Source organism: Eptatretus burgeri, chromosome 18 (genome assembly GCF_056783735.1).
Source record: "Eptatretus burgeri isolate ZD-2024b chromosome 18, Ebu_testis_v1, whole genome shotgun sequence".
NCBI lineage: Eukaryota > Metazoa > Chordata > Myxini > Myxiniformes > Myxinidae > Eptatretus > Eptatretus burgeri.
The window spans coordinates 31953894-31966575 of record NC_140978.1 but is presented as its reverse complement, the minus strand read 5'-3'; the positions used below and the strand labels follow the sequence as shown (position 1 = coordinate 31966575).

At 49.5% G+C, this 12682-nt stretch overlaps 1 protein-coding gene across 2 annotated transcripts in view; it reads left to right on the top strand.

Moving 5' to 3' along the window:
- Nucleotides 1–368: 368 nt before the first annotated feature.
- ACAD9 (acyl-CoA dehydrogenase family member 9) overlaps nt 369–12682 on the top strand; it is a 46112-nt gene continuing 33798 nt past the window's right edge. Inside the window, exons 1-5 of one of the 2 annotated variants that reach the window (XM_085863805.1) lie at nt 369–443; nt 3417–3644; nt 11639–11732; nt 12162–12263; nt 12452–12558. In XM_085863805.1, the coding sequence (XP_085719931.1) occupies nt 3447–3644; nt 11639–11732; nt 12162–12263; nt 12452–12558 (501 nt within the window). In that variant the 5' untranslated portion in view covers nt 369–443; nt 3417–3446. The other variant, XM_085863804.1, reaches the window with a different exon arrangement.

Here is a 12682-nt window from a genome sequence, read left to right as displayed (position 1 = left end):
TCCCGAATCCATGCCGAAGTAACCGGAAATTGCATCATCGAATGTAAGAAGAATTCTACGTTCTCTTCTTGACTTTGCCTGTTCCATATTCGATGAGAGGCTGTGTAACAGCATCGACCGTGCACACGTCTCTGGCTAAAGCGGAAGTGACGCTTAATTTTTTTGGCCCACAAAAGGAACACGAAACATCATACGTTCTGTCAGTGTGCCGATAAACCGGAAACGGGTGCACGTCATGGGGCGGTGTATAAGCAGTACCAAAAAAGGAAATATTATATATTCCGTGAGATATATCACCATGCATTCAGCAAAAAAATTAAATATGGTGACAAAAGGAAAAGCAAATGTAAGATTACAATTGAAATCGACGATTATACAAGGCATAATTAAATATATATTTTATTTTGTCGCAGCTTTTTTATTGGTTCAAGTTTGTTTTGAAGGTGATTAGTTTGTGTGAATGTAATTGGAATGGAGATATCGCCTCAGTGTATTAAATCCGTGTTTATTGTTTGCGTTGTGCTGGTGTAGAGGAAGACAATTGAAGGTTGGGGCTTCGTGCAGCACGATAGTATCGTGGAGGAACGAAATCTTTCGGCGAGGTGGGAGAAGGGAGGTTGGAGATGTATTTTTGGGATTGGAAACACGTAAGAAGGTTATCAGAATGGTGGAAACATTCCGAATTTTATGCAGCATCACCTTCAATGAAGGGAGGGATGTGGAGGTGCATGTGTCCCCACCAGTCGTGCCACGGGAGGGGTGTCCCCACCAGTCGTGCGACGGGAGGGGTGTCCCCACCAGTCGTGCCACGGGAGGGGTGTCCCCACCAGTCGTGCGACGGGAGGGGTGTCCCCACCAGTCGTGCGACGGGAGGGGTGTCCCCACCAGTCGTGCCACGGGAGGGGTGTCCCCACCAGTCGTGCGACGGGAGGGGTGTCCCCACCAGTCGTGCGACGGGAGGGGTGTCCCCACCAGTCGTGCGACGGGAGGGGTGTCCCCACCAGTCGTGCGACGGGAGGGGTGTCCCCACCAGTCGTGCCACGGGAGGGGTGTCCCCACCAGTCGTGCCACGGGAGGGGTGTCCCCACCAGTCGTGCCACGGGAGGGGTGTCCCCACCAGTCGTGCCACGGGAGGGGTGTCCCCACCAGTCGTGCGACGGGAGGGGTGTCCCCACCAGTCGTGCGACGGGAGGGGTGTCCCCACCAGTCGTGCCACGGGAGGGGTGTCCCCACCAGTCGTGCCACGGGAGGGGTGTCCCCACCAGTCGTGCCACGGGAGGGTCGACCCCACCAGTCGTGCCACGGGAGGGGTGTCCCCACCAGTCGTGCCACGGGAGGGGTGTCCCCACCAGTCGTGCCACGGGAGGGGTGTCCCCACCAGTCGTGCCACGGGAGGGGTGTCCCCACCAGTCGTGCCACGGGAGGGGTGTCCCCACCAGTCGTGCCACGGGAGGGGTGTCCCCACCAGTCGTTCCACGGGAGGGGTGTCCCCACCAGTCGTGCCACGGGAGGGGTGTCCCCACCAGTCGTGCCACGGGAGGGGTGTCCCCACCAGTCGTTCCACGGGAGGGGTGTCCCCACCAGTCGTGCCACGGGAGGGGTGTCCCCACCAGTCGTGCCACGGGAGGGGTGTCCCCACCAGTCGTGCCACGGGAGGGGTGTCCCCACCAGTCGTGCCACGGGAGGGGTGTCCCCACCAGTCGTGCCACGGGAGGGGTGTCCCCACCAGTCGTGCCACGGGAGGGGTGTCCCCACCAGTCGTGCCACGGGAGGGGTGTCCCCACCAGTCGTGCCACGGGAGGGGTGTCCCCACCAGTCGTGCCACGGGAGGGGTGTCCCCACCAGTCGTGCCACGGGAGGGGTGTCCCCACCAGTCGTGCCACGGGTGGGGTGTCCCCACCAGTCGTGCCACGGGAGGGGTGTCCCCACCAGTCGTGCCACGGGAGGGGTGTCCCCACCAGTCGTGCCACGGGAGGGGTGTCCCCACCAGTCGTGCCACGGGAGGGGTGTCCCCACCAGTCGTGCCACGGAGGGGTGTCCGCACCAGTCGTGCGACGGGAGGGGTGTCCCCACCAGTCGTGCGACGGGAGGGTGTCCCCACCAGTCGTGCCACGGGAGGGGTGTCCCCACCAGTCTTGCCACGGGAGGGGTGTCCCCACCATTCGTGCCACGGGAGGGGTGTCCCCACCAGTCGTGCCACGGGAGGGGTGTCCCCACCAGTCGTGCCACGGGAGGGGTGTCCCCACCAGTCGTGCCACGGGAGGGGTGTCCCCACCAGTCGTGCCACGGGAGGGGTGTCCCCACCAGTCGTGCGACGGGAGGGGTGTCCCCACCAGTCGTGCGACGGGCGGGGTGTCCCCACCAGTCGTGCGACGGGAGGGGTGTCCCCACCAGTCGTGCGACGGGAGGGGTGTCCCCACCAGTCGTGCGACGGGAGGGGTGTCCCCACCAGTCGTGCGACGGGAGGGGTGTCCCCACCAGTCGTGCGACGGGAGGGGTGTCCCCACCAGTCGTGCGACGGGAGGGGTGTTCCCACCAGGCGCGTCGCCACGACGGAAGGGGTGCCCCCAGCAGGCGCGGCGCCACGACGGAAGGGGTGCCCCCTGCAGGCGCGGCGCCACGACGGAAGGGGTGCCCCCGGCAGGCGCGGCGCCACGACGGAAGGGGTGCCCCCGGCAGGCGCGGCGCCACGACGGAAGGGGTGCCCCCGGCAGGCGCGGCGCCACGACGGAAGGGGTGCCCCCGGCAGGCGCGGCGCCACGACGGAAGGGGTGCCCCCGGCAGGCGCGGCGCCACGACGGAAGGGGTGCCCCCGGCAGGCGCGGCGCCACGACGGAAGGGGTGCCCCCGGCAGGCGCGGCGCCACGGAATGTGTGTTTGGTTGTTTCCACCAAGTGTGTAATTATTATGTTGTGTGCAGTATCCTGGGTTGCCTCAGATACTGTGGGTGCTGGTTGCGTCATTGCTGGGCGTGCATCTGTAACGCTAATGCAGCGCCCCTGTTTCCAGTCGCATTGTACTCATTTTTCCGACCACGGAAGCATGTCTGATTGAGTCTACCCACCTGGTATTATTTCGCAGCATGACAAGGACTCAATCTCAAGACCCAAAGATCTTTAGCCAGCCACCTTCACCGTTAAGCCAACACCATTCTTCGCTCTGTGATTAAGAGTGTGGAGTTGCCACTCCACTAGTTGTGATGGAGTGTGCTTAGAGTTCTGGCTCCACTCCTTCAGGTGTTGGAGAGAAGGGTTGAAGTAAATGAAGATGTGTGAATCCTATGTTAAAATAGGTCGACCATCAACAAGCCTTCAACTTATTTCTAATTTCAGAGCTGGACAGGACAACAGGAGTCATTTACTTAATCAAATGAATAACCAAGTCGATGTCCATATTTGGTGTTCCTCTGTACGCAGGTGTTTGGTGATAAAGAGTGAAGGTTAAACATGCTGGCCCGGCGTGCCGCAAGTTTGCTTGTCGGTGGAACACGGTCCAGCAGGAGGTCATTCTGGTGTGTGACGGGTCATGTCCCATGCTGGTTGTACCCTGCCACCGATCACAGTCTCTCTTGCTCACGGCTGTTGCGCACAGGATCAGTGTCAACTATTTACGCGAAGGACCTGTTTCAAGGTGAACTGAACAAGGTGAGGAAGGCTTGGTCCATATTCCATGCAGGATTCACAGTGGTAATAGGGATGGAAGGACACTCACAAGGAGCTTGAATGTTGCAGATCATGGCAGTTCTTAAGAGAACACTGCTTTAGAGCAATTCCATCATCTTACCCAAGGAGTGAAATATTAACATAATGATATTATTGTCATTTTGGAATTATCCCATGAGAGTGGGTTATTATGAACCTTTAACTTGGACACTTCTTTGTGGAACACTCTTGGTTGTATACATTATTATTATTGGTTCACGAGTGCCAGCCAGAGTGACCACTATATTCGTTATGTCTGTGTGTCTGTCTGTCCAGAGCATAACTCTGTGGACTTTGATCTGGTCTTGATGAAACTTAGTTATGTGTTCGATATCAATGTCTAGTTGTGTTTTCCTGGATGAGGGCGTGCTACACCCATTGTGGGTGGAGCCACGCCCAAAAAATAGCCATTTTTAGGGAGTAGTCGGATTAAAAATCTATCTTCTCCGAGGGAATTGACTGAATGGAATGGGTTCTTCGGTATTTGAATAGCAAAATGAATTATCTAAAACTTGTCGGTGTCCGATTTTTCATTTTCATCCCAAGGTCAAAAGGTCTAAAACTTAAAAAATTGCGAATTTTGACAGAAAAATCATACAACCGCCCAAACTTGGAGCTGGGATGACAATATTTTTTGTGCATAATCTTGAGGTCATTCCCCACTTAAAGTCTTCAAACCATTTTGCTCTCTCTCGAACACCTTGCCCGTGGCGCCCCCTTCAAGTTTGTTTTTACGCTGATTTCATCAAAGTATGGATAATCCGAGGAGTGTGAAATGCTATATAGCCTATATGACGTTATATTGTTCCTGGAATGTTCCAGAGGAATTTTTGCACCAAAGGTCATAATCCTTGACCTTTGACCTTTAAAGGCCACAAAGGTCAAATTTTCAAAGTTGTCAGAATCGAACCGGGTTTTCGACCTTCTTCGACGAACTAACTCCAATAAGCTATAGCACATATCCCGTTTCCTTATTTTAATGTCCACAACATTGTTTTGTGACCTTTAAAGGTTATGCAAAGGTCAAATTTTCAAAGTTGTCAGAATCGAACCGGGTTTTCGACCTTCTTCGACGAACTAACTCCATTAAGCTATAGCACATATCCCGTTTCCTTATTTTAATGTCCACAACATTGTTTTGTGACCTTTAAAGGTTATGCAAAGGTCAAATTTTGAAAGTTGTTGAACGAAACCGGGTTTTCGACATTTTGCAGCTAATAACTTGTCACCCGCACCACATCATGTTGATCATTTTTATAACTTGGTCAAAAATTATCACATTGTCTCATCCTTGACTTCTGAAACAATCTACATCGTCAAATTCTGCTCATGAACCATCGTCGTCTTCAGACTTGTTGTTATTATTATTATTATTATTATTATTATTATTATTATTATTTATCTTTTGTCACTGTGCCGTTGTGATGAGCTCGTGTGTCCTGCAGTGTTTATCTCCATGCTATATGCTGTTGGGTTGTAGTTCATTTGTGAGCTAAACTATTTTAGAACAAACATACAGATATGAAAAAATAACACATGCAGCTGCCTTCTTATTTTATCCTATCATGAGCAACCACTACCCATCGCTTCAGAGAGAGAGAGAGAGAGAGAGAGAGAGAGAGAGAGAGAGGTACAGGGACAAGGACAGGGACAGGGACAGATTGGCGGGAAGGCAGCCTGAGGTGAGAGACTGGGAAGGCAAATGTTCAGTGGAGCATTATTTATGATTCATTCTGTTTCATCCAAATTATAACAGTTAAGATGAAAACAAAATAATGTCTGAAATCCATTTTCTATCTGTCAAACTATATATCGCGAAACCACAAGTTTCGATGTATCGGGGCAAAGGGAATGGATGGGATTGTTGAAAACTGAATGGGATAAACAGGTGCATTCGAGAGGATAGGTGCTTGTGAAAGTATTTCCATGCAGAATCAATATCGAGCACTGTGGGGATCACAGTCCGTTCCTTTTGTGAGAGGACAGATTGCACACCCTCAACCACTTGTCCTGTGCAAGCAACCAGATTATATGGTGTTGAGTTTGCTCTCCAACAATAGCCACAGAGATATGGGCTTTGACCATAACAAGGTTTAAGGAACTGGAGAGGTTGGATGGAAAGTTGATCATTCCCAGTTCCAGGAAGGAGGATGTACCAGTTGCGGAAATTTGGTTGGGAAAGTTGTCCAGATCCGCAGCGTTGCAGAAGGCCTTTGCTGCAATACCATGGTTTGTTGTTGCGGAGACAACATTCAGCTAGCTAGCATGGTGGTAGTTGAAGTCGCCACAGATGAGTATCGAGTTGGGATGGATGTTTATGAGCTGATCCATGTTGGCAGATATGGAGGCATCATCGTTGGGTGAATGACGTGCGTACACACACACACACACACACACACACACACACACACACACACACACACACACACACACACACACACACACACACACACACACACACACACACACACACACACACACACACACACACACTAGGTGGTTGCAGAGAAGTATGTGACTTATTTTTTGTTTTCATTTCATCTCCAAATCACAACTCTTTAACACTGAAATAACAAAGATGATCGTGTTTACTTTCAATAGTTATAGGTGGACATTTAACATCATCAAATCAGGTAATGCACATTGTGTAGATTTTTTTTAGCTTATCTGGAATTTGTATTATCGTGCACCGTCCGTCCATCCGTCCGTTTGTCAATCTCCGATTTCGACTTCTCCGGCCAAACCGTGAGGCCATTCGGGCTGAAATTTGGCAGCAATGTTCTGCTCCTGACTGTTAACGGGTATTGCAAAGCTCGTTCTGATCACGTGAATTGAAGTTGTCAGTTCAGGTCAGATTAGATCTGTGACTTGCTGCAGGAACCATGGAAACCTGTACTAGCCTGTTTCATAGTCAGTTTGTCAGCGACTAAACCGTTTCCCCCATCAGGATTCCTGGTGAGAAGGGTGTATGATATGGATACCCAGCAGAATTAAAAACAAAACCTGTCAAAGGGCAGAGGAGCCTCTTGTGAGCCAACGGCCATCCATATCTAGTGCCCAACTGTTTGCGGACGTCCTGCAGTTGGGTTACTTTTTATTTGAAGGTTGGTGGCAGACTTTGCATTCCAGCCAGCGTAACACCCTTCATTCCGCAAAATATACTAGAAGCACAAATTTATCTGAAAACCCACTCCATGGGAGTACCTCCTGTGTTGCTGCCCTTTGCAAGGCAGCTCATCGGATGACAGGATCGGGGCAAAGCCTTCAGGACCCCCACTCTTTGATGATCGGAGGGAAACCATGGGGTAACCTTCCCGGTTCAGATGGCGGTCGTGTGTGTCGGGTTGGTGCTGAGGTGTCGTCCACCAGAAGGCGGTCTCCTTGGGTTAACCTGAGGCAGTCCATTCGGGTGGGTGTCTGGAATGTCCTATCCCTAAGAGAGGATGATCACCTGTCTTTGTTATAATCTGAGCTCAAGCGTTTGGACATTGGTATTGCAGCTCTCTCTGAGGTTTGGAGACTGGATAGTAGCGTGATCATGATGGGTGGTTACACCTACTATTGGTCTGGTCACTCTGATGGTTACCATGCCCAAGGAGTTGCTGTAGCTGTGTCCAATAAGCTGACTCCAATGATAATTGAGGTAACACCGGTCACCGAGCGTATTATGAGATAAAGGATTCGTCACTCCTTAGGTGTCATTTCCCTGGTCTCTATAAATTATCCAACTGAGGCGAGTAATCTCACCGTGAAGGACACATTCTATGCCACACTCGAGTCTGTGGTTGATCAATGCCCCAGGCAAGATACTCTTCTAGTCTTCGGGGATTTCATTGCATAGACTGGAACTGATAGGTATGGTTATGCAACATGTGTTGGTCCCCATGGGTCTGGAACTGTGAACCGGAATAGCACGAAGTTCCTTGACTTTGCAAGAAGTCATGGAATTTGCATGGCTGGTTCATTGTTTCAGCACCCACAGGCTCATCGCTGGACTTGGTATTCCAACGCTGGTGGTGTGGCAAAGGAGAATGACCATGTGCTCTTTGATGGTCGCTGGAGGATGATGCAGAACTGCAGGGTCTACCAGAGTGCTCAGTTCCTCAATACTGACCACCGGCTTGTTGTGGCAGCTCAAGTTGTAGCTTAAATCCAGGAAAATGGTACCATCCCAGCCTAGGCTGGATGTTGGCAAGCTCAAGGATGAGAGGTTAGCTGAGGAGTTTATGAACAGGATGAGTAGGGATTTGGGGAGGTTTGAGTGCATTGGGGAATCCTGAAGAGTTGTGGAGTGCCTTCAATACCACTGTCCTTGATGTTACCGGTGGATGTCTTGTTACTCACCGTTGGGCAAAGAAGAATTTCATCTCTCAAAGGACACTGGATACCATTGACCAGAGTCGCAGGGCCAGGCTGAATGGCAAAGCTAAGCTGTTCAGGGAGCGAGGCATAAAACTGTACGTGCACTGGGGGTGGACAAGGAGGTCTACAAGCGAGGAATCTTTGAGGGGTTAGATTCTAAACTGTGGTCAAGTGATTGTCTTCCAGCTTATAAGGGGATTCACATATTGCGTTCCTCCAAGCCCGTCGCTTGATGTACTGCAGTTAGAGTGGAGGGTGGTGGGCTCTTGACGGAGGAGTCCGAAGTGAAGGCCCGCTGGGCCAGTTACTTTCAGCGGCTGTACCAGGCTGATCCACCTGCTGTCGAGTTTGATGTCGGGTGTTGATATCCCTATTGCTGATCCTCCAATCAACTGTGATCTATCTCAGTTTGTGGAAACACAGGCTGTGGTGAACCAGATGAAATGTGGTAAAACTCCTGGGATCTGTGGCATCCATGTTTAACTTCTCAAGGCTGGTGAAAATGCTGCACTCGTGTCGTTGCATGCAGTTCTGTGGTCTGTCTGGAACACGGGCATCATTCCTACTGACTGGAAGAGGGGCCTTGTTGTCCCTCTCTGGAAAGGGAAGGGTGATCGCCAAGACTGCACCAACTACCGAGGGGAGACGCTGCTCTCAGTGCCCGGCAAGGTCTTTGCTCGGATAATTCTTGATACGGTTCACCACCATCTGCTTGAGCACCAGCGTCCAGAGCAGTCAGGCTTTACACCAAAGAGGTCAACGATTGACCGTATCCTTGTTCTTCCGGTCCTTAATGAACGCAGACGAGAGTTTTGGCAGGGGCTGCTTGCAGCCTATGTTGAGCTCTGCAAAGCGCTCGATTCAGTGAATCGGGATGCCCTTTTGTCTTCGTGGGGTGCCACCAAAACTGGACAATCTGATGTCTGAACTATACTCTGGTACTGAGAGTAATGTGAGATGTGGTGATACCATCTCTGACTTATTTTCAGTTGTTACTTGAGTTTTTTTGGTGGTGTGTTCTGGCCGCTACACTTTTCAGTGCTTGTATGTACTGGAATCTGGGGAGGATGTCGGAGAGATCAAGCTGCAGTGCATCGTTTAGGAATGTCAAGATCTCTGACCTTGATGTCGCAGATGATGCAGTCATCTTTTGGGAGACTCTAGATATCCTTTTGTGGGCCTCATGGTTACAGCTGGTTGATCCGCAGCTCAATAAGATGGGGATGGGCCAGGCATCTGCCTAGGGTTGGCCAGACAGCGGCCCCTGGAGTACCGGCGGAAAGTGGACGCAGCGATGTGCTGCCCCGGCGCATTCTCCCATACCTGACCTGACCTGACTTGAAGTCGGTAAAAATGGCTGACTTCATAAAAAAAAAAATTTCAGAAAACTTCTTCTCCAGACTCACCAGTCAGAATGCTTCTAAATTTGGGTTACAACATAAGGCCAGGGTAGAGGTGTTAAATTGCAGAGATCATGCCGATAACATGACGTAAGTGTCAAAATGGTGGTCCCATGAATTCCTTCAAAAATCTTCTTCGCCAGACCCACCACTCAGAATGCTATCAAATTTGGGTTGCAACATTAGGCCAGGGTATGAATATTAAATTGTGGTGGTCATGCCGATCACGTGACCGGAAGTGTCATGAAATGGTGGTCCCATGAATTCCTTCAAAAATCTTCTTCGCCAGACCCACCAATCAGAATGCTATCAAATTTGGCTTGCAACATTAGGCCAGGGTATGAATATTAAATTGTGGTGGTCATGCCGATCACGTGACTGGAAGTGTCATGAAATGGTGGTCCCATGAATTCCTTCAAAAATCTTCTTCGCCAGACCCACCAATCAGAATGCTATCAAATTTGGCTTGCAACATTAGGCCAGGGTATGAATATTAAATTGTGGTGGTCATGCCAATCACGTGACCAGAAGTGTCAAAATGGCCGACTTGGTCAACTTTTCGGAAAATCGCATTAATTCCTTGAAAAATCTTCTTCTCCAGACTCACCAGTCAGAATGCTACCAAATTTGGGTTACAACATTCGGACACTGTCATGCATACATGCAGACATACATACACAGGGAGAATGCGCCACAGCACTTCGCTGCGTCCACTCTCCGTGGGTACTCCAGGGGCCTCTGTCTGGCCATCCCCCAGGCAGATGCCTGGCCCATCCCCATCTCTTAGAGATAGGACATTCCAGGCACCCACCCGAAGGGAGCGCCTCAGGTTATCCTGAGGAAGACCGCCGTCTGGTGGACGACACCTCAGCACCACCCTGCCACACACCTCAGTGTGTGTTGCGGAATTAAGTGTTTTTTGGTGGCCGAAGTGCAAATCCTGCCACCAACTTCGTAGGAAAGTGAACCAACCACAGGAGGATATCCGAATACGCAGTTGGCACCAGATATGGATGTCCGTTGGCTCACAAAGAACTCCTCCACTCTTTGGCAGGTTTTGTATTTAATCCTGCTGGGTGTCCGTATCTGTCCACTCTCCACACCAGGGGGACCTGGTGGGAGGAAGGGACAGGGTCCTCATTTTAAATTGTGGAGGCCATGTCGATCATGTGACGGGGAATGTGTCAAAATGGCGTTCAGGTAAACTCCTTCCAAAACCTTCTTCTCATGATTCACCAGTCAGAATGGTACCAAATTTGGATTACAACATTAGGCCAGGGCCCAGATAAGCTACAGGTCCAGTGATCCTATTTTGGTTTTTAGATCCTCATGGAGGATCTCTAAGTCTTACTCACGTTGTTGTTCTTCATCTTCTTCTTGTGGACGTTTTTGTTTCACAGCCTACAGTTTTCATTGAAACTTCCTGAAACTTGGCATGTACATGTAAAAATTCACTGCGCAGACAGAAACCATCTCCGATTTTGAAAATTCCTCCGAGAAAAAAAGTTATGATGTCAAAATATCTCCGCAAATGGAAATCGCCTGAAAGATTATCTCCGAAACTAGGCAAGCTTTTTGAATTCTGTTTGCGGGAATCGAACAGGGCATTAGCAGAGATGAATTACCGCACATTTGATGCATCACTATGACGTCATATAAATTTTTATGACGTCATTCCTATTTTTTTGACATTTTTTGTTTCTTAACCCAAAGTTTTCATCGGATCTTCGTGAAACTTGCCATGTATATGCAGAACGCCCACGCGCAGGCAGTAACCATCTCCGATTTTGGAAATTCTTCCTAGAAAAAAAAGTTGACATCATAATATCGCCGCTAATGGAAATCGCCTATGCCATTATCTCCGAAACTAGGCAAGCTGTTTGAATTTTGTTTGCGGGAATCATGCCGGGCAGTAGCACAGATAATTTATCGTAAACCTGATGCATCACAATGACGTCATATTCGTTTTTTATGACGTCATCATTAAGAGGATGAGGATCTTAGCTCATTTGAGCTTGTTTTAGTTGTTTTTAATATCAATTTTTTGACTATTGAGCATTACAAGCTGACAGTGGAATTGTCTGAGAATCCTTACCATCCATGACATTGAAATGTATGTGCTGTTTTGTGGGTGAATATGTTCCAATGCAATGCTTTGTAAATACTTTTATGTAGGAAGAGGTATTCCCATTCCCTGAGATCAGCAATGATGAGCTGGATGAGCTCAACCAGCTGGTTGCTCCTGTTGAGAAGTTCTTCAATGAAGAAGGTATTTCTGATTTTTGCAATTTTTTTTTTTTTTTGCATCAGAGTCTCTCCTCGACCATTTATCTGAGGTTTTGGAAAGAGGTATTTCTTTTATCACAGATCCAGTGATGCGAGGGTGGTTCAGATTTATTCAGTACAGCTGTGTCTAAATTTTTTTTTATCGTTTGAGGGAATGTATCTATGATGTTGCAAGCACAACCCATAATCGTGCGTTTCCTGCTTCAATGTACTGTTTTCTTTTTTGGTCAACATGGTGGAAAGTGAGGCAGAGCTTTGAAGAGGATGGATGAGCAGATAGTTATGCACAGACAGTTATTTCTGTTCATCACACGCATCAAGCCATTGACATTGACAGACTATTGGCTTTGATATAGTCCAGCTCAAATTTTAACGACCCACCTATTTAACTTGCTATTCTTCCTTCTTGCAGTGGATTCTGCAAATATCGATGCTGAGGCAAAAATACCACGGGAACTATTGCAGCGTTTGGGGGAGCTGGGCCTGTTTGGCATGCAAGTCCCAGTCGAGTATGGTAAGGCTTTGTATGATGATCGAGGGCCAGCATAACAAGGGTATAAACGTGTCATTCATGAGTGGTGTCAAACCAGCTAATGAGTATCCAAAAAGGCACTTTGTAAGTGAACTGGTATCGAACTGTGCTGGTCCATGGTTTGTCCAACTTTCCTCTGTTCCTCATTGCTTCTATGTTCCTTTTTCCAGGGGGTCTCGGCCTGTCCAACACAATGTATGCTCGACTCGGAGAATGCATCTCCATGGATGCTTCCATCTCCGTCACACTTGCTGCTCACCAAGCCATCGGCCTTAAGGTAGCTCAAGCTTAGGGTCTTCCTTTGCTTCTTCACCAACATTGTGGAATGTCTGCATTTTACAATAGCCCTACAACATCAGAGTCAGGTCAGGTATGGGAGCATGTGCCAGAACAGCGCGTCG